Genomic DNA, 21,172 nt, shown 5'->3' with positions numbered 1-21,172 from the left:
TTTTCCCATGAGCAAAGCTGCTTGGCTCCTACACCCAGAAACAGGGATATAACGGGACTTTCGGTTAGAGGCGGATCAGTTTACTCTAAAGCATAACGGCAGTCCAATCAGAGCAAGAAATTCTCAGAAGCTCTGGGGCAACAAGCAAATGGATCACAACAATACTCAACTACTCAATATCTGCTCAATGTGTCGCGGGCAGCACTGCTCACTGTGAATGACTCTGTTGCTTTACACTCTGCCTGCCGTGTGCTCTGAGTCTTTATAAATGCCATTAAAGACAGCTTGCCTCAGGAGAGGCTGCAACAAAATGTACAGATGCTTTTGTTTTTCGCTCCTCCAAATATATTAGTGACTGTGTGTGTGTGAGAGGACTCGGCTCATCCGAAAGAGAGCTGGTGAGAACCAATGCTGACCTGAACGATCTGCAATGACGACGCTCCCCAGGGGGCTTTCATGCACATCTACTCACCGCTGCGACGAGGTTATGATGCCCCTTTAACACAGCTCTAACATAATAACGGTTAATACACTTCATTCCACACACACTGTCTTTCAGAGCAATCAGATACGACATGTTTTCACCTGTGTGAAAAGACAGGTAGGCTGAGTGGTCTCATTGTTTTTCATTGCTTCAGTGGTTGATCTACGGGACACTGCGAAAATATTCATATCCCTTGGTTTTTCCACAGTTTTTCACATTACAAGGGGATTTTATGAATTATAAAATTTTAGAATCACTGTGAATGTAGCTCCATCTATCTTTCCCTCCACTCTGACCATCATCCCTGTTCCTATGGAAAAAAGTTGTTTTTGATCCCTCCAAACTAGACCATCTTTTTCTACATACTTTCTGCAGCCTCTACAGGTTAGCTTGGGCAGGGCATGTCTCACAACTTTCCTTTTCTTGGATGACGGATTGAACGGTGGGGAATAGTTTTACAACCAAAACTTGCTCTACATTTCTCCATAATTTCTCCTTTAAGTCTCCCAGGTGTTTCCTGGTCTTCATGCTTGTTTACAAAAACTCATGGACACATCTCTGAGGCCTTCACGGGATAGTTGTATTTATACTGGGGTTAAATTACCCAAAGGTGATGTAGAGGTGATTTAAATTTAACTTGCAATTGAATTTTAAAGGTGTCAGATTAAAGAGAGCTGATAAATATTACCATAAACTTTATTCTTATTTATTTACATTGGAACCTGTGGTTGTAACCTGGAAAAATGTGAAAAAATTTGAGTGGTACAACTGTTTTTGTAAGACACTGCATATTGTGCCACATCCCAACAGACTTATTTTGTCCTCCGGCTGAAATATGTTTATAATTCTGACCCAGAGGTTTCTGCACTTTTTTCTGTTAGGTCCATTCGGTTAAAATTCTAACTCATGACCTATGTCAGACAAAATATTCCTCCATCTGACTAGTTCAGGACTGGCAAACAAATCTGGAAAAAAAACCCATCACACATGAGTAGCAGTTTCAGGGTTATGCAGCCCCATGTTGATCATACTGGAAATGCTTGGGCAACAGTTTTTATTGATTTTACATACACTGTCTACAATACAACACAAAGTTAATTGTTGCTGACTGAGTGACATAGGATTTTCACCTCATGCACATCTGTTCAAATAAAGATTGTGATTTTAGGGGATGTTGTAGCTGTATGTCTTTAGGGTGTTTTGCCAAACTTTTTCTATTTGCTTTTTGTTCAACATGTTTCTAAAAACAAATTGAGACCCAGTGTTTTAAAACAAAGCTCTAAACTTTAGTGAAGTAGCATAGTTGTACACTGAAAAATAATACACTGCACACACACACACACACACATACATATATATATATCAGCACATTTATTGATCCCAGAAAATGTATATGTTCTATATTATTTCATGTATACACGTACAAAGACTTGAAAAAGTTACATATTTTTGTTGTTCAATTCATAAAATGAAACAGAATTATAAACCTGAATCAGACACACAACATGTGTAAGGAATAAATGAACTAAAATGTAGCTACTTATAGTAAGCTTGAGGTAGGATATCTAAAAACTTTTCCTGAAGTACATTTTAAATGTCACTCTACCAAACATTAAAGAAATATAGTAAATTTGAGAGTCTGACTAAGAAGAAAGTTTTTAAAAATTTTCAAAATTCTTATTAATGTTATTCTGGCAAAATACTTTTGCAAACTTATAAACATGCATTTTTTATGGATTCTGTGCAAAGTGCATGATTATTGTCCTCAAGGAGTTTAATTTGAACTATTCTTTTGAAAGAAACACTTGGCAATATTACAGTTGGTAATGCTGACACAAACAACTCCCACATACAGTACATCTGATGTAAAATCATTAAAGTGCCATTATCTGTTAAATTTCAATCTTTTTTCCCCCAAACTTTTGAAAAGCAAAGGTTTGTCTGTTTTCATGTCATCATTTGTTATTTTTTAACATACCTTTCTTCCCTTGGGGTTCTTTGCAGTTTTCATAAAGGCAGGCACTCCAGGGCGACCACTGGGACAGCAAGCACTGATGCTGGCAAGGAATGGAGCAGTTCTGAGCGGCCAATGGAGGATCATCTCCATCACACAGCCAAGCATTCACAGGCCTGGACACTGAACAAACAGAAAAAGAGCACACACAGAAGGATAAACCGTGCTCAAGCAAAACCATACACATTCAGCTGTATAGTGTGTGTGTGAGTGATAGAAACTGCTGCCAGGTAATATGTTTAGGATTGGACTCGTAACACACATGTGGGCCAGGAGAGAGAGGAGAAGATCAAGAAACCTTGTTGCTGTCAGATTGAAAAGTATTGATTTAATTCAGTTCCGACTTGGAAGACAGGATAACATTTATTGTTGAAGGCTACCACTTCAAACTTTGCACACTGTGGCAAGAAGTTTAGCAAAGCTTATTAGAGAGTAACAAGTGAAAAGGCCAGAGGGGATCGCTCATCTGATGTCAGACTCAAGAGAACATAAAACATAGGACAGTTGGCAACTGATGCGAAAACCAGGAGGTGTTAAATCAAGACATAGTGAAACCTTTATGACTAAGCAAGGCTGGCATCATCCAAAGATCACAGACAGCTGAACCACCTGTAATGAGCACCGACACGGGTCTCTGTCTCAGAGTAAAAGGGTACGTTTCTGCCTGTCCACAGCAGAGAGATTTCAATCTAATGTTCCATGGTGATGCAGCTTCGAACATCATTGAGAGGCAAATTTCCATTTAAATGAGAGCCCATAGAAAAATTACTTAATGTCCACAGAGCATTTTGCCATTTTACCCACCATAATTTACATGGTGTTTGATCTTCTATGTGAAAATGACATGCTTGTTTAAACACAGAGATAAAGTGCAGCAAAGATATTTTTACTTTGCTCCACAAATTGTTTTCATCTAACCAGAAAGAACTTCACATAAAGGCAAATGAACTGAGGGCTTACTGAATCAAATTATAAGGCCTTCTTGTAACAAATCTATCACTTAAGGTGTTCATATTTCTCTCCAACATTGTTCAAAAGGACGGCTTCTCTCAAACACTAGGGCAAAATATAGATGTCTAAATTAGCTGCTTTTACTGACAAATTGTTTTATCCATTATGCAGGAAAGAGTGTGATTTGCAAAAAGAATAAAGGACCTTTCAATTGATAGTTATTAAAAGGGGCCCACTGTGCTTAATTAAAATGATAAATGGTTAATACCTATGGCACAGCCAGACTCTCCTTTTTTAATTATTCTCTTTTTCTTAATTTGTGGTCATTTATGAACTTTAGAATTAAGTACATACATTTTATATGTGTATTGTATGATACGAACTAGGTTAGATATTGTTGAATTGTAATTACAAATTATTTTTGTGTAACTATCAACAATAGTTACACAAAAAATGCTTACCATGATCTAATTTATCTAAGACAGAACAGCAATACTTATTCCTATATATATATATATATATATATATATATATGCCAAATTTATTTGGCAACTTTTTAGTGCTTTCTAGGCTGAATGTTTCACCTTATTGTTATGCTATTCGTTGTAGAGTAGCAGGAACATAAGAAGTTGATAACTTGACAACTATAGTTTGAAAATACTGTTGCATTAATAAGATTGTATTAGGTTGTGCTTTGGTTTCAATTGTTTTATTACTGTTTACGTTGTTTCAAGACAGTCAAATTCACCTTCATTGTACATCAGGAAAAGTGTACTTACACCTAAGGGCAATTTATTGTGACCACTTAATTTAATTTGTGTGTTTTTGGGCTGTGAGAGGAAGCTGGGATACCCAGACAAAACCCAGGCATACAAAAGAAGAACATGCAAACAGAAAGGCCATTACCTGGACTATAACACTTCCTTTTCTTGCAAGGCAAAAGTTGTAATAATGTGTTTACCCTGCAGTCCAGGTTTACAATTGATACTCTAATCCAATAAAACAATTTGGGTTCTCTAAAGCATTTACGGTAAGTAAGCAATAATAAAAGCCTCTAATTGTTCCCAGAAATTCTGGGCAACAACTGAATAAAAATTAATGGCTGCTTTTAAATTTAATCGCACAATTATTTTTTAAGATGTTTGGTTCATTTCAACAGGCTTTGCCGCTGTGCATTCAGTTTATCAGTTTTCTGTTGAGAGTACAAAATATATTAATCAAGTAGTAAAGCACCAAAATTGTTAGGAGTTAAAGGGTTAATGAACTTGCTCTGAAAAATGCCCTGAACAGCAGCAGTGGATTCTTTTATTACAACATATAAAACAATGCAATTCAGGTGCTTTTTTTTTTCTAGCATGTGGAATTATATCTTCTTTCTCTTTTGTTTTATGACTATTACCTGGAAAGATATTTAAATAAGATTGAAGGCCTGGGAATTAAACTGTTAGACTAAAGATTTGCTGTTTTATATGCAGAGCAGGGATCCCCTGTTGTTCAAAGCCTTCACTGTGGCACATTACATGCGACAGTAAATCATACAATGAATAAATTGAAGATACTTCAAATTTGCATTAGGACACACTTTAGAAGGCCTGTTTTCATACACATAACCAACTCTGTTTCTATAATTCACGTTGATGATGCAGATCACAGCTTTAAGTTTACATAAATTTCTGTTTCATAACAGTGGATATTTTTAGCCAATATGTGCTCCTGGGAAGTACTGGTTCAAATAGGATGAAGCTATTTGTCTCACCTTCCTTCTTGTAATGTGCTGCCAAATCATCAGGGACTTGAACACAGTAGGTCTTCCTGGTCTGGACTCCACCTCCACACAGCAGACTGATGTTTGCCCGCCGTCGATCCTGCTGGCCCAGTAAAGGTCGGATGCGGCATTCACCCCAGTCAGTGGTCCTCCAGGAGTACCTTAGTAAACACAACAAAGTGGAAATACAACGCCATGCAAAAGTATTCATACCTCTTGAACATTTTTATATATGTTCACTCTATAGCCACAAATATCAATGTAATATTTTGGGATTTTATGTAATATCCAACCCAGAATAGTGCCTAATTGCCAAATGGAAAAACAAGGATGCATTATTTTAAAAGATACAGGATTTCACAAGCCAGATTTATGAAATGCACAACAGTCCTGTCAGCAGAATTTCTTACCTAATCTAATTCTCTACAGCTCATTCACAGTTACCATGGATCTTTAATTAATGTTCCCCTTGCCTGGCCACTCAGGTTAGGTAAATGGCTCCGTCTTGGCAATTGGTTGAACTGATTTTTTTTTACGGGTATCAGAGTCAAGGGGTCTGCCAGACCGTTCTTCCCTTCTTTCTCTCTTTCTTTTCGGAGAAGAAGCTGTGGAAACCATATTTTGTTTTCCTTCCACTTCACAACTGTACTCTATATCATGTTGGTCTTTTACACAAAAAATCCCAAAAATATGCATTAAAGTATAGGTTGCAATGGTGAAAAGGTTCAAGTGTCACAAACCATTTAGCAAAAGGCTGGATAAGTGTTTTATGAAATTTACACCAGAGATGCTTTACATTTTGGTCTTTTAAAAGTAAATCTGCCATACAACCAGTAAACAAAGATTTAAATGAATGTGAATGAGAATAAACCATTAGGGGGGATTAACAACAATCAGTGTACACACAGGCTTCTTTCAGTTCGTCAGAAGGAGGCTGTAATATTTTTTTTTGTTTTCAGAACTTTTAAATAAATGTTTGGTTTCAACTATGAAATATGCAACGATGCAGAAAGCAATAATATTTCAGGAGATTACTGGAACAACAGCCCCTAGTAATCTATCAAATGCTTAATTTCCGTAATGAGTTTTCCCCTAATCATGTAAATCCCCTGCTCTCAGGCACTCCATGTAAATTTAAAGGGGGAAAAAAACTAACTAGCAGAGAATGTAATTCTCCACTGAGTACTTTGTTCAGTGCTTGTTTTATTAGCTAAAACCTATTCTAACTTCAGTGCAATGAGAATCAGGCATCTTCTCCCTCCAAGTCAAAATAACTCATCCAGTCAGTTCTTACTGTTACTAGTTAGAGATAAAACTAGTTCAGTGAATAAAACTGCAAAAAGTACATACTTGCTTCTTGTGAGCTCTGTGTCAAAGTGTTCAAATGAATCCAAATTTAGCAAATGAAGTAATACCAGCTATTTGATCTAAATATTGTAACCATGTAATCATAGATTAACAGAGTTCTGGTTTCTGGGCGCACTGAGCATAAAAAGAAACATTTATTTATGAATACCTGGGACATTTTGGAAGTAAATCTCCTATGATGTTGCAGGCTTCCTTTTCTTCAAGTGCAGGACATTGTTTTCCTTCTCCATGTGGGATCTGTGTCATGATCCGAGTCCGGACGCGATACCCAGGAGACAGATCGGTGGATCGGCAGGTCTTTGAGCAGAAACTCCACGATGACCAATCAGAGGTTTGACAGTCTTTGGGCATCACACATGCCTGGAAGGTCAGGGGGGAGGTGTCCTTGGTACATAAACTGAAGATTGAGAAGACGTCATTACCAAGTCTGCCACCTTAAACAGGCTTTGATAAATGACATTAAACAATTTTAACTTCTGTTACAGTTTAGGCAGTGATAGACAATAAAGCAGATTCATGATCATGTTGTCTGCAATTTATTTTGTCTTCATTCAAGTGGCAGTATGTAACTTTTATTTAAGAAAGAAGCTTTTTGCATACTTGCCTAAACAGTCACTATGTTATGGCAGTATAATTACAGCATAAAATATTTCATTCAATTTACCTTGTTCCAATAAAGCATAATAAATGTGGTAATAAAGCAAGAAAATGTGTTTGGTAATTATTTCTTTGTTGTAACAATACTTCTAATGCAAACAATGTAATACTATTGGAAAGCCTCTTTATTTCCCCCTAGGTAAGGAGAATGTATGTGTGGCTTGAGCAGCAGAGTTGAGTTTGTCCATTGTGTGTATTAAAACCTGTCAAATCGTCTGTGCTAACAACCTGTTCATCTGTTGACTTTTTATTGTTATACACACAGCCATGAGATGACATCACAATCTTTAACCATAACTTTCCATAGCTGAACAGAAACAAAACTGACATTGTTGTGTCTGAACCTGAAGAATCAGCTATCACAGTTGCTCGCTCAAAAGAACAGAAAAATCTTTCCTAACTGAGACATTGTGATCCAAAGTTGCTCAAAACAGAAATGTATTAAAAATATTTGCATGTTCCACTACTCATGTTGGTACAGATTTATTGTTTTCATCTATTAAGCAATGTTGTAGTAATTTGTATAGCAAATGCCTGAAATACATGACTAAAATGTGCCTGCACATTTAAAGACTAATTTCACTTCTATAATATAAAACAGATGTTTTTATTTATTCCTTAAAGGTTCTAGCACTGAGGATAGAATAAAAATATTAAGGATCATGAATTCAAATGCACATAGTAGCATGGGTTTTGCATTTAGTGTTTGTACAAGGGCATGCAGCCCTTTTGCTACCGGCCTGCTAGTTACACTGAACTTTAATTATAGTGCAGACCCCAGGTGTAGTTGAGCTTTAAATGGATTAGTGGACAGATCTCATTAAGTAACATTTAAAATACCACATGCCTAGAGAATCTACTGAATCTGCTAGTTATACTGAGACCCATGAAGAACAAATTAACTCTGAAACATCCACTTCTGTATTTTAAAAAATATCATTTATTTTACTTTCTGTAAAAAGTCCACCTTTTATAAGAGATTCATTGAGCCAATGTGCTCCTTTAAATTTGTGAAACAAGTACATTTGTCACTAAATTCCTGTTTAAGTTCTTTAATTGGGCAATACAAATAATGAGGTTATTAAGATGTGAACACACAGCATATTTAATTTTATATTTTGTAATTAAACTGAAGCTAAAGTAAAATAAGACAAGACTTATTTGGAAAAAGTACAAGCTAAAAAACTCCAAATGTATCTAATAGCAAAGCAAGTTAATAGATACTAAACTGCAAATGGTCCCTTTGTACAAAACCTGTAAATCCACTGAACTATTGAGAAGGATGACCTATGATTTTAAACTGAGTAAGATGTATGCTTCCTTGGTTCCTTGAATTCACAACCTGACATGGACGACCAAGAATCCACACTTAGGTTTAAAACCTTCCTTCCAAAACAGGCAGAAAATAAGAAACATTTCTTAGTGTGTATAACCTCAACAGTAAAATGATCAAAAACAATAACTATAATCAAAAAGACAGTGTTAAACTGAAATACTGTTTCTGATATGCTTGCCTGTATGGATGGTTGTCTGATATTGAGCTCAACAGCCACTCAAAGGTGTCACTATACACCAAGAGTATTTAGTGGCATTTAGACAATGCATCATAATATAGATGTAATGATTTTCCTCCCTCGATGTTGGGGGCAAAAAAATCATGACTGCGTGTGCGTGTGCTCCATTTTTGTGTTTAAATGTGTGCAGCAAAATCTATTCTTATCAAATCCAAATACCAGGGTCAGCTCAAAAAGCAGCGACTGAGGGGAGTACCACTTAACATTTAACACAATAATACCTCACCTCCCTGCCAACATGCTGCTGAAACACTAGCTCTAACATAATTTAGTTATAATGGAATAAATAACAGACATCTGTAAAAAGCATTTTGTGTTACTGAATCCATCCTTACATGAACAAAACAGCCAATAGAAGCCGTAGGGGATCACATACATTGCAAAAACAAATTCTTTAGTAAAGAAGTGGGTCAATAAGTATGTACATACAAAAGTGAGTAGGTGAGAAGATAAGTAAATACACTGCCAGGCTAAAAAAAAGTCACCACCTGAATTTAACTGAGCAAGTAGGTATGAGCTTCCTGTTGGATATTGTCATATAACGACTTCCAGCAAACAAGTTATTTAACCCCAGCTGATGCAATGAGTGGCTTTTCATTTCTTAACCCCAGTCGAGTTGTTTTGTCCACATCAAGGTTCACTTGATTCGCACAAAATATCCGGATCAACAGGGGAGAAAGACTCTGGCCTGTTTAAAGCAACCAAATGTGTCCCCTTTTTAAGAGTCATCTTTTTTTGGCCAGCCAGTGAATTTACATTAGTGAACAAGATAAAGTAAGTAAACAGGTAAGTAAACAAGGACATAAATAAAATGAGGGAAATATGAAGTAAATAATTAAGTTCAAAATGGAGTCAAGTGTAAGCAAACAGATTATTAAGCAGTGAGGGAAGTAGGTACATAAGAAAATCATGAAATAAATACATAGAGAACAAAATAAGGGTAGGTAACATTGTAAGCAAGTTAAATGAGAAAGTAACCAACATTGCAAGCACTGAATAAGTGAATAAGCAAGCAAACAATCTACTTAATAAGTAATTAATCAATAAATAAGCCAGCAACATAGCAACTAAGCAATGATGTAATTAGATAAGACAGATTATAATATAGAAAATAAATTAAAACATAAGCCATTTATTTAGCCAACCAGACAAACACATTAAGCCTTTTTCTTAATTAATTTCACTTTTTCCTCCCCAAATAAATTGTCATCAAGAAATGACCAATTCGAATTGAACACAAAGCTTCTAAAATAGGCAACTAAATTTTTAACAGATTCTTCATAATCAGGTGACAAATAAACATGCCCAAGTGTTCTTTTTTTACGAAGTAATGTGTCATTATATGTCACCTCTGCCTAGAATTTATCACAGTAAGTCATATATTAGGTTATGATTTGAAATTTGCTGTGTATAAAAGAGGTAATGCTATGCTTTCTAGTTTTCTATGCATAAAATAATCTTAAAACCATTTGGCAAAACCTGTGGTTGATTCATTACAGCACAAAGTATCTAATGAAGTCAGAAGAAGCTTGTTCAGATCTGTTGCATCGCTGCAGTAAAACATTTCAGTGTTACTTATCCTATTTGTCATATTCTGTAGTTATGCTCATTTTATGTGGCTGAGTGAGACAAGTCTTTTTAAATTACAGTCTTTCAATAATTGCTATATAAAGGTCAAGATCACATCTTATGGACCAATATATTCCTGACAAATAAATCAACGAGAGTAATGCTTGAATGAAAATTAATAGAGAATGATGAAAGCATCACACTGGAGATGGATCATGTTGGTAGAACTGCTATTAAATGGTATTTACCGTGTGAAATAGGCAGTTTGCAGTCAATCATTTTGCATACATTTTTTTACCATATACACTTTTTAAATTCAGAAGAGTAGTAACAGTTGCTCAAACAGCTGCATAACAACAATGTATGTAAAACACTATCTCATATCTCATGTTAAACCTTGAAGAAGATGAACTATAGTACCAAACTGTAAAGTACCAGACTGATGCAACTCAGTACTGTCAAGGTGTACCTGATGAAGTAACCAGTGAAAGTGATGTTTTCAAATGTGTAAAAAATGCATTTATAACAAAAAAAACATACAGTCTTCTTACCTTAGCATAACGTTCTTGCCATCACTTCTCGCACAGCGTACATGTCGTGTCTGATATCCCACTTCTAGCTCCCATGACATGGGGTATCTTATGTGGGCTTGACCATGGTGGTACTGGTGATGACGGAATTGGTGGTGAGAATCCAATGTTTGTGTCGTGATAGAGTTGTTCTCATTGGAGCTAACACCAAAGTCCACTGTGGTCCTTCCATTTAAGACAGCATCCTTGTTATGGGGTAGTCGGCAATTACTCCAGGCCCCTACTTTAAGGCTGTACTGGTACTCCCCCTCTGCAACAGGGCAGTCAACAGAGTTAGTACAAGTCCTGGTCTCGGTTAGATTAGGGCAGTTAGCCCCTCCATACATCGGTGCGGCCAGGACGTGTCTAGTCCGATGCTGTAGACCAGCACTGCAAGTTTTACTGCAACTCGACCATGAGGTAAAGTCTGAAACCACACAGTCCTGAGGGCAGGGGATGAGGCAGGCCTGCTCCACAGGAGGCTTCTGGGAAAAGAACTCGCATATCCTTATGCTGACAGTGCTTCGATTGGAAGTGCGAACACAGTGGATATTGCGCCTCTGAATGCCATGCTGTGCTGTAATGCACTCAGTAGTCCTCATCTTGAGTTCATTAGAAAAGAAAGGGACAAGAACACAAGCCCCCCAGTCAGAAATCTCCCATTCAAAAAGATCTTGGTGCCAGTTGCAGACCTTAAAGCATTGCCTTTTGCTTTCTGGTTTTTCCACATGCTGGCAGTGCGAGTTATGGGTAGTCCAGCCCTCCATGTGGACACACCATATCGTCCTTGTCTGAACCCCACCTGAGCCACACACCTCCCCGATACACTGACCCCACGAGCCTACAAAAAAGAAGACACAGAGTACATTTTCATTAAAAACGTGTGCTTTGGGGAAGTGGAAGAGAAGAGAGCAATGATTTAAATTGCAGGTATCTGGAGGTTTGCAATCACGCCCAATTCAAGGCCATTCACTTAACCTCAATGATTGCTTTATTCATGAACTGAAGAAGGAACACAAAGTAATCAAACCGGTGGCAAACATCAATACAAAAATACAAGGTCAGTTTCTTAATCACAAGGACTTAATTTATTGGATCAATATGTTAGACTACCACAGGTATTAGTCTTGTTATATTTCTTAAGTGATATTGCCATATTCTTTCCAAAAACCTCAATATATTTGCAAACATGGAAACTATGTCTTTTTATTAGTAACTAAATCTTTAGCATGAAACTTCGTGGATGTTGTGCATGGCACACAAGTAATTACCAACTTGGGAGCAAAGAGCATTCAATAAAAGTGTGATCAAAGTTCATAATTTCTCTCTAATATGGTTTAGAGCACACCATTAGCGACTTCACTATGTTAAAAGCTCTTGCATATTTTCAATAAAGAGCAAGTTATGTAGCATAGCTTTATCTTAAGATGAAGTTTTTCTTCAATTTTTCAACATTTTGTCCCACTTCAGTCACAAACCATAATGCATGTTTTGCAGTTTTATGGGGTTGACGAACACAAATTTGTTAACAATTGTCAAATGAAAGAACTATAATAGATTAATCCAAATTATTTCTTTAGTAATTCAAATATGAAAAGTGTGGAGTGGGCGTGTAGTTGGTTTCTCTCACACCTTTTTTTTAGGTTTTCTTCCAGAGCTGTAATGTTTCTGTGTTGTTCAGAGTTGGTTTTGCATATAACACTGCAAAATCTTTGATATAGGCATGTGAATATTGCATTCATACATTCAGTATTACGATCTTTGTGTTTACATATAAACTAATGAGGCGTAATTTTGTGATAAAATGTCTAATTGTGTGTTGTTCCACATTTTTTGTCAAAACAGTGCTGATCAGTGATAGAAATCACTCAGAAATGGCTCAAACTATTTTAAAAAGTTCAGGTTCCAGTAGATTTTTTGCTTGCTCAGACTACATGCATCAGTGAGTCATGGTTGCCCGTGATCCTGTCAAAGGTTCATCACTGTACTGTTCATGGTTGCCCGTGATCCTGTCAAAGGTTCATCACTGTACTCTTCTTGGATCACTTTTGATAGACGCTGACCCCTGCAGCCTGGGAAGACCCTGAAAGAACTCTAGTTTCAGAGATAAATTGATTCATCACAATGATTCTCTTGACAGCCCCAAAGAAATACAGAATGTTCACATGACACATTATCACATGGTGGAGATAATGTGTCCTATTTACTACCCATCAATAACCTCAGCCAGTGTAACTTCAAGCTGAAAACACATACTTGCCCACAGTCGTGGTCAGTAGAGCCTTTCATAAAATGTTGTACAATCATACCAACAGTTAGAATAAAAACCAAAACATGAAAAAAAAAAATGACAGAAAGACAAAAACAGATTTTCGCTAAAAGCTACAAAATACCAAAAGTGGTGTCAATGGTTCAGCTGTCAACTGACCTGAAAGACTTTTAGTGTAGCAGAAAACTGAATGCACCAGCAAGGAAGGGTAAACTTTTGTTTTGGCAAGGCTATAAAATGTTTAATATTAAGCTGGAGCGATCCCAAAAAGGACATTTTTTATGCAATGTAAGCAGACCCTTTTTTCCCCCTACACTTCCAGGTGCTAATTCTAGAAGATTCAACCGTTCCTCACTATCACAAAGTTGCCAGCCTTCACTTATTCTCTTTTAACGTGTCGTCAGTTTAAGCTGCATGTCATACAAATGAAAAACTGCTGTATACCCAGTTTAAAACATACTCACTTATGAAAACACTCATTCAAGTAAAATGCACACACGGTTAATTTACAACTTACCATGGCAACTTTATATTTAGATATTTTCCATTATATTTGGCTGATGATGTGGTTGTGGTGAACCTCTATTGGACTTGGCAGTTGCCGGTTAGTAGCATCAGCTTTTTCGTGACAGGGGTCTGGTTATTTAATTTTTTTAATCTGCTGTACAGAGGAAAACAGAATGTGGGCAGAGAGGAAACAAAACTGCTGATACATTTTCTGGAAAAACTTCTGTCAGCTTTGTACTGGATCTTGGAATGTGCTTCTTGCAGGAGTTGAAGCTGACCACAGACTTTGACAGAATGTGGAAACTGTTGAATATTTTACACGGATATGCAAGTGAAGTTATGGGAAGAAAATGTGAACAAAAACAGGTGAAAGTAGGTACAAAATTGTACCTTTTCAGCAAAAGCTTGTGGTCCTTCAAGTAAAAATAAAACTTTACAGGAAGTGATCATAATTCTGCCACTGAGAAACCTTGTTTCTTCAACTGCAATTCTAATAAACAGAGATCACTAACTGATCGTGTATGCAATACCTATTGAATACTAAGACATTTTGGTATCATTAATTGGTTGAACAAATTTACAGATTCATGGTTAAACATCTGCCTAATGTATAACATAAAACAAAAAGGGACGATAATTCCTGTTCAATAAAATTTTACATTAAACTGTTTGACCTTTTGTCCTTGTACTTAAAAGAAATGGACCAATCATTGTTTGAAACCAAAAAGCTCTGATCAATTTGCTGATATAATGTAGTTATATATGTCAGTCTTGTTCATTTCTCAACCACTTATTTTGCAGCCGGCCGTGAAAAAGATAATTTGATTCATTTCTTCTAATTGGAATCAAATTGGTGTAATAATGAGATCCTACTGCTTCGTAAATTGGTTTTGAATGACAACACACTGAAACTGCTCTGAGTTTTGTGTGCCAGAGAAATCTGCTGTTAACACTTTGTTTCCAGGCTGAGAACTAACATGATAAAACAGCTTGTTGAGAAATCCAACAGTGCAGAATTATTGCACAAGTTCATTAAAGCGTACAGCTGAATTTTCTTCCTCCTGGCTTTGCAATATTAATTAGAGTAACAACAACATTAATGCACTCTTGCTGTAAAATATACAATGACATTTGTGGGTGGAAAATTGTGAAGATGTGATTTTAAAAAGATATTTGGAAAGATTTTATAACCCCAACAGCATTAGTTTCAGTGAGTCATTTTTTTAAAATAGTTAAATAAAACACTATATGGATTTAATGTTTTCCCAAGTTTGAAAGTTTTGGTTTGGCAAAGGTATAAATGATTTACTGTAACTCAAGCTATCAATAAAAACTGATCTGAATCTGGACGAAGAGCAAAGAAGGGAAAATTTAACACAATGGTGCTCAGTTTATGTAAACTTTAAACTTAGGTGGACAAACACTAATAATTACATATATATTACTTTTCAATTTTTTTTTCCTTACATTTTCAATACATAATTCAGACATTCTGTTTATATTATGGCCTTTCTTTCAAAAGTTAAGATTTTAGTTAGTACTCCTCCTCAGTCTCCAAAAACATAAAAATTTCTAATCGGAAAAAACTGACATCAATTTGCTTTTACTTATAGTTCAAGCAGGGACAAGGGGGGGGGGGGCTTTTCATATTCTCTCTTATAATTTGAAGCATGCTTCTGCTATAAATTGCTTTGAAAGTAGGTAAAATGTATCATACAGAAATCTCAAACCAATTATTGTCTGGTCTGTAATTTATGGTCCACACTGTAAAGTTGCAATTTTCCTATTATTCAGAAACATAATATTAAACATTATGTTTTACAATTAAGTTGTGCTGTGGATGGTATTTTACAAGGTAGCAGCAGAATTACAATATCCTTCCTTGTAAGACTTGCCTTTGAAATGAAAGACTGGCTTTTCAAAAATGAATGCATTTATTTTAAAATAAACCTGTTTATTTTAGGCTTCTTTAAATATAGGAATCAGATTTTACACAAGACAGAATTCCCTGTCTTAATGAGGTGATAAACCTCATTAAAAGTAAGGCCAAAGAAAAACATAAACATAGTTGGCTGGTAAACTAGACAAACATTGCATTCCATTCTCATAGTGCTTATAAGGACATACAGTTCAGGTCAGAACACTATGTCAGAACACTGTGTCCATAAAAACCTTAATAGTTTACTATTTTGATATCACTTGCTTTATTCATGCAGATTATCTACAAATTTTAATATTTAAAATTACCTGACATAATTCTGACTGGATATTTGACAACTCCCCTCAACAGAAAAGGTAGAACTTATTTAGATTGATTGCTTCCTGGCACTGACATGATGTTATAGGTACAGTCCATGAATTTTCAGTTGGGTTAGTCAGAGCTTTGGTGAGGTCACTCTAGACACTTCTTGCTAATCTGAGATATTCCACATAAAACAGCACTGATATACAGTATGTGGGATCATTGCTTAAAATTTCTTGATAGTAATTTGACATGAGTTGATCATTTTTAGGGCAATACTCCATCTTCTTTAACAGCTTTCTTTACCTTTTTGCAACGCAATAGTATATCTGAAATTAAAACTTATTCCAAGCACTCTGACTACAACCCTTGACAACAAGTACAGAGTTTTAACGCCTCAGTTTCACTCCTCCAAACACACTGTTTTGTCACTGTGGCCAAATATCTCAGTTTCTATTGGCTTTGATAACATTTTTTTTTTCCATACAGCATTTGGCTTGTCCGCACATGTAGCAGGAGTTTTTAACTAGCAGCTGTATGTTTTGGATCAGCACTTCTCAACCCTCTCAGTTGTTCCAAGAGGACAATGATCCTGAACACACATCACGACTGCTTTTGGAACAGATATGGTAGGCTAACGTTAAGCTCTGAACTCAGCCTTGTGAGAAATTTCTGGACTCTGCCTAAAAACTGGATTCATGACAAGAATCCAACCAACCAAATCAAAAAAACTCAATTCTGTCAGGAGGAGTGGTCTAATATTCAGTCAGATTTCTTATGGAAGCTTGTTAATGGCTATAAAACGTATGCGACTGAGGTGCAACTTGCTAAAGCTTTTTTAAACAAATAATAGCAGAGGTGTATGCATATTTGAGACATATAAGTTGATGCTGTGTGTATTAGAGAAAATGAAAGCTGTATTAATAGTTCAAATGCAGCATTGAAATTCCCAAACAAATGACACTCAGGCTGATGAGAAGCGCATGCAAACCTCTGAACAGAAGCCTAGTTAATTTGGAAAAGGCTAAAACATTTTCAGAAACAACAAAAAACATTATTCCAGTTTTGTTGTGTGAACTTCAGTTGATTCAATGTCAACAGAAACTATTTGTTGACATCAAAAAAAAACACCAACTCACTGCTGTTTGAACAAACATTAATGTGTTGTTTGTCCAAAGAGAGGATCACTCACCCAATTTAACTGTTAAAATGGCTTCATGTTTTGAACAAAAACATCTTTGGACACATTTTACTTTAGATGCCAGTCCAAAATTTAGCTCAGAAAGTGAGGTCATTGCCATGAAAGGGACACAAAAGGAATCCTTGAACTATAATCTAAATACAGACATGAAAAGCAGTTCTTCAAAATAAGATGAGTCGCACATTACAGCGTAGCTCAAAGCTTTCTTCAGCTCAGTAGCACCACCCTTATGGTCACTCCTTTCTGATAAGCAACCTTTCATCATCAGGAACACCTTTGCTATTGCTGCTGGTTTCAAACTGTGCTAATTATGAGTGTGCGATTTATGGAGGTGTGATGTGGAATGATTTGACTCCCAGGGGAGTCAACAAACACAAGCACCAGAGAATCTCTTACGCTTTGAATAATCACTCTCTTGATCTGTCGGCATCAGCATCTGTTGACCCCTCAGGAGGAACCAGTCCCCCACAGCTCCTTCGTTTCTGCCTTATGCGCACCCCAGGGGGGTCTCTGGTACCCAAGGGGGAGGCTCTGCTAAATTTACTATTTATTTTATGTCCGCAAAGCAGAATTTAAATGGGAGGGCAACAGGGTGTGCAGACCTTGCTGCAAAACAGGAAAAGACTGAAATTAAACGCGGCTCCTGGAGCGTGACTAAACACGAATTGTCCTTTTCAGCAAGGTTTGGCTGAACACTTTAGCTGGATAAATTGCACCAAAAGGCTGTAAAATAACAGCAAGCAGCACAACAAAAGCAATCTCCACTGCACATTAAAACTAGATAGATCACGGCGGAGAAGATGCAAACAAACGAAGAGTAAACTTTCAGCAAGCGGTGCAGCGCCAAAAGAAAACCAATCTCTCACTGTTAAGTCTTATGCCTCTCTGATCCCTTTAATTACATTTTCTCAAAGCATCAGTGAGGGAGGTCCAGTGAATGATTGGAGGATTTCAGGGTTTTTATCTTACTGCTTATGCTTCCTGATGTTTCTGCACTTCCATTTTATTGTCAGTTGAAATAAAACAACAGAAATTCTGTCAATACAAACACATTAATACATCAAACATTAATGTACTGCTATCCTGTCCAGTTATAACCTTCCCTAATGACCACTGGAGACATGAATCAGCTCCCATGTGACTCTGCAATTATAAGGACATTAAGATATGTTCATGCTTTCACAGACAGTAAGTTAAGTTTTTCTACTTATATTTGTACTGTTGTAAAGGAAATGTAGCTGTAAGCTAATGCCCTCGCTCGCAACAGACAGACTGGTCTAGGAGTTAGTCTTTCACTCCCCCAAAGCGGGTAAACACACCTAAAATGAAATCATTTGGCGGTTGACCTCATGGTTCCAGAATCTACCACAAGAAGAAAACAGGCCGGTCGAGTCAGAGGCATGATTTCGTCAATCTTTAATCATTGGTTGGGAAAGTTTGGGTCACAGCATCCGAGGATGTGATCCACACACTTAACTGCCTGCTACATTCCTGTGAACTTTAATGAAACAGTATCCTCCTGCCTTACTTATCAGGATAATACACCCTGCAATAAGACAAAAAACATGCCGAAGAGAGTTTCAGGTGTTTCCTCGGTCAATGTTCACACAGCAGGTCTTGATGCTCAAAGAAATCAACTTTTTGTGTGGTAGTTCATACTGCTGAATGATGTGAATGGCTTATGACCCACAGGTGTAGAAGAACATAGATGTCACACAGCAGCGCAATGTTAAGAACGTAATAATGGATGCTGCTGTCGGTGGATCTATTTTAAAGTTATTCAGCAATGTTAGCTGCCTGTGTTGTCACAAGATAATGACAAGATGAAGGAAGCTAAAACAGTACCACACATGGCAATGGCACCATTTTTTGGGAGGGTAAAAAGATTAGAATCAGGCCATTCAGACTGCCATGAAAAAGTCAGATAAGGGTCTGATTTGCCTGCTGCATGTACATAACCTTAGGCTCCACATTTCCCAGATCAAAATCCAATAGAGCAGCTTTGGGATTTTCAGACCAAACAAGTTCAATCCATGAAGACCCTGACCTAAAGGACAAACCTTTACATCATATCAAATCAGAACAGAGTGCAGGACCTCACAATAACAGCATAACACTTTTATTGGTTGTGTTTATTTTGTTTCAGCTTGTGTTTATGTGGCTGTTTCTGCAGTTCTCAAACGCCCATTTGCTGCATTTACTGAGCATCCACCCTCACCTTCTCCCCCTGAGCTTGAATGTTTGGATACATGCTTCCTTTGTCACAGCAGTTTTTAATTAAATGATACGTGTGCTGCCGAGGCCTTATGCGCAGAGCCCTCCCCCATGCCACACACCCTCAGCTTTAATTTATGAGTGATGAGGTGCATCGTCAATTACAGCATTCATGTTTGTAGAAGTTCATAAGATTATCATCAGGAAGTCGATCAATCTCCAAAAGACCTGATTCAGCTCATTCAGAACAGCTTTTTAAATGGAATGTTAAAAAAAGATACAAAATGAAAGATAAAATATATAATCGGAGAACAAAAAATACATAAATGTTTTACAGTAGCCAGTTTCTAAACGAGAAGGAAAGCTCCAAACTCTTTCATGACAGATATGGTAAATTAATGGTGATATGCAGTCTTGTTTTTTTGCATCACATATAGAGGGATGCAGTGTTAGCTTTCCCCCACAAAGGGTTTTACATAAAGGCCAAAAGGTTCATTTTTGGTTTCCACTAACCAGACACTTCCTTACACATTTGTTGTTACTCCTATGTTACCCTTTCAACAGTGACATATTGTGTAGTGTATATTTTAAAATTACGATATTTGTTATCTTCTTGTAACTAATGTAAAACAGTATATAACATGAATAGCTCGAGGTAAGCAGGTGATATTCTTCAAAAAGAGTCAAAACAGCATGGTAATCTTTTTTTTTCCCTCCGGAGAGTTTTTTAGGCGCTAGTGGCTCGTATTTTTTGACAGTAGGCAGACAGGAAGAAGGGTGAGGAGAGGAGGGTGAACATGCGGCAAAGGTCGCCGGGACCGGGAGTCGAACCCGCGACGTCCGCGTCGAGGACTAAGGCCTCCAAACGTGGGGCGTGCTAACCCTCTACGCCCCAGCATGGTAATGTTTTCATCATGCAAAAATTTTATTTTTCTCAACATTGTTTTTTAGGTTTGTTAAATATTAAGAGCTTTGTATGTCATCAGCATCAGAACGCTTAAAATCTCAAGCTCAGCCTTGTTTGGAAGAGTAAACAGCTGCTGACAAACCACCTACCCCTGATGTGATTCAAACTTCACAGAAGTATGGCCTGAAGGAACAGTGTTTCTAAGAATAATCACACTCGCTGAAAAACAACAACATTGTTCTTCTTATGGCTTGGAACAATGCTGTTTGTTTAGCTCTGGTTGAAGAAGCTCCACCAGGGGCCTTACTTACTTACAATATTTGACTCTTTCTTGTAAAATAAGACTCTTAAGAAAGTAACAAATAAACAAAATAGTTTCTTGTTTTATTTTACTGGTATGCATCTATTAGGATTGCCTTTGTATTCTTAAAATAATCTGTACTGCACAAATTGATCAGATTCAATTCTGATTCAACATGCAGCATCATGCAGGAACATGATGCTGCATGTTCCTGAAGCATCAGCAGGATTTGATTTCTTTCAAATTATAATTTGCACTGCATTTAAAAGTGACCCTTTTAAATGAAATCTCTTGTTTTGCTGGACATTTTTCAACTTGACTTTCCTTAAGTTCTGTTTTTCTTTGGGTATTTACTCTGTCCGTGTAACTTTTGCCCCAGCAGTGGGCCGTCAAAAAGGTTTCAGATGGAGACTGCTGAAAACACAGGTTCATTTTTGTTAAGTCAACAAAACAAACGAGCGAAGGCAGGTGTAAAAATGTTTCGGCAGTAGGCATGAACATTATTTTCCCAGGGTTCTGTGACAAACATCTTGGACTAACTCACTCCTGGGTAGCCGACTCCTTGAATTTTAATGAGTGA

At 36.9% G+C, this 21,172-nt stretch overlaps 1 protein-coding gene across 3 annotated transcripts in view; it reads right to left on the bottom strand.

The window, feature by feature from the left end:
* thsd7b (thrombospondin type 1 domain containing 7B) overlaps window positions 1–21,172 on the bottom strand; it is a 208,933-nt gene that overhangs the window by 108,812 nt on the left and 78,949 nt on the right. For all 3 annotated transcript variants that reach the window (XM_023337353.1, XM_023337355.1, XM_023337354.1), the window contains exons 4-7: window positions 10,934–11,792; window positions 6,731–6,979; window positions 5,206–5,375; window positions 2,463–2,621 (exon numbers count right to left, since the gene is read on the bottom strand). In XM_023337353.1, the coding sequence (XP_023193121.1) occupies window positions 2,463–2,621; window positions 5,206–5,375; window positions 6,731–6,979; window positions 10,934–11,792 (1,437 nt within the window). The remainder of the gene's footprint in view (window positions 1–2,462; window positions 2,622–5,205; window positions 5,376–6,730; window positions 6,980–10,933; window positions 11,793–21,172) is intronic.

This window comes from Xiphophorus maculatus, chromosome 7 (genome assembly GCF_002775205.1).
Source record: "Xiphophorus maculatus strain JP 163 A chromosome 7, X_maculatus-5.0-male, whole genome shotgun sequence".
Lineage (NCBI taxonomy): Eukaryota > Metazoa > Chordata > Actinopteri > Cyprinodontiformes > Poeciliidae > Xiphophorus > Xiphophorus maculatus.
This window is presented reverse-complemented; position numbering and strand designations above follow the sequence as displayed.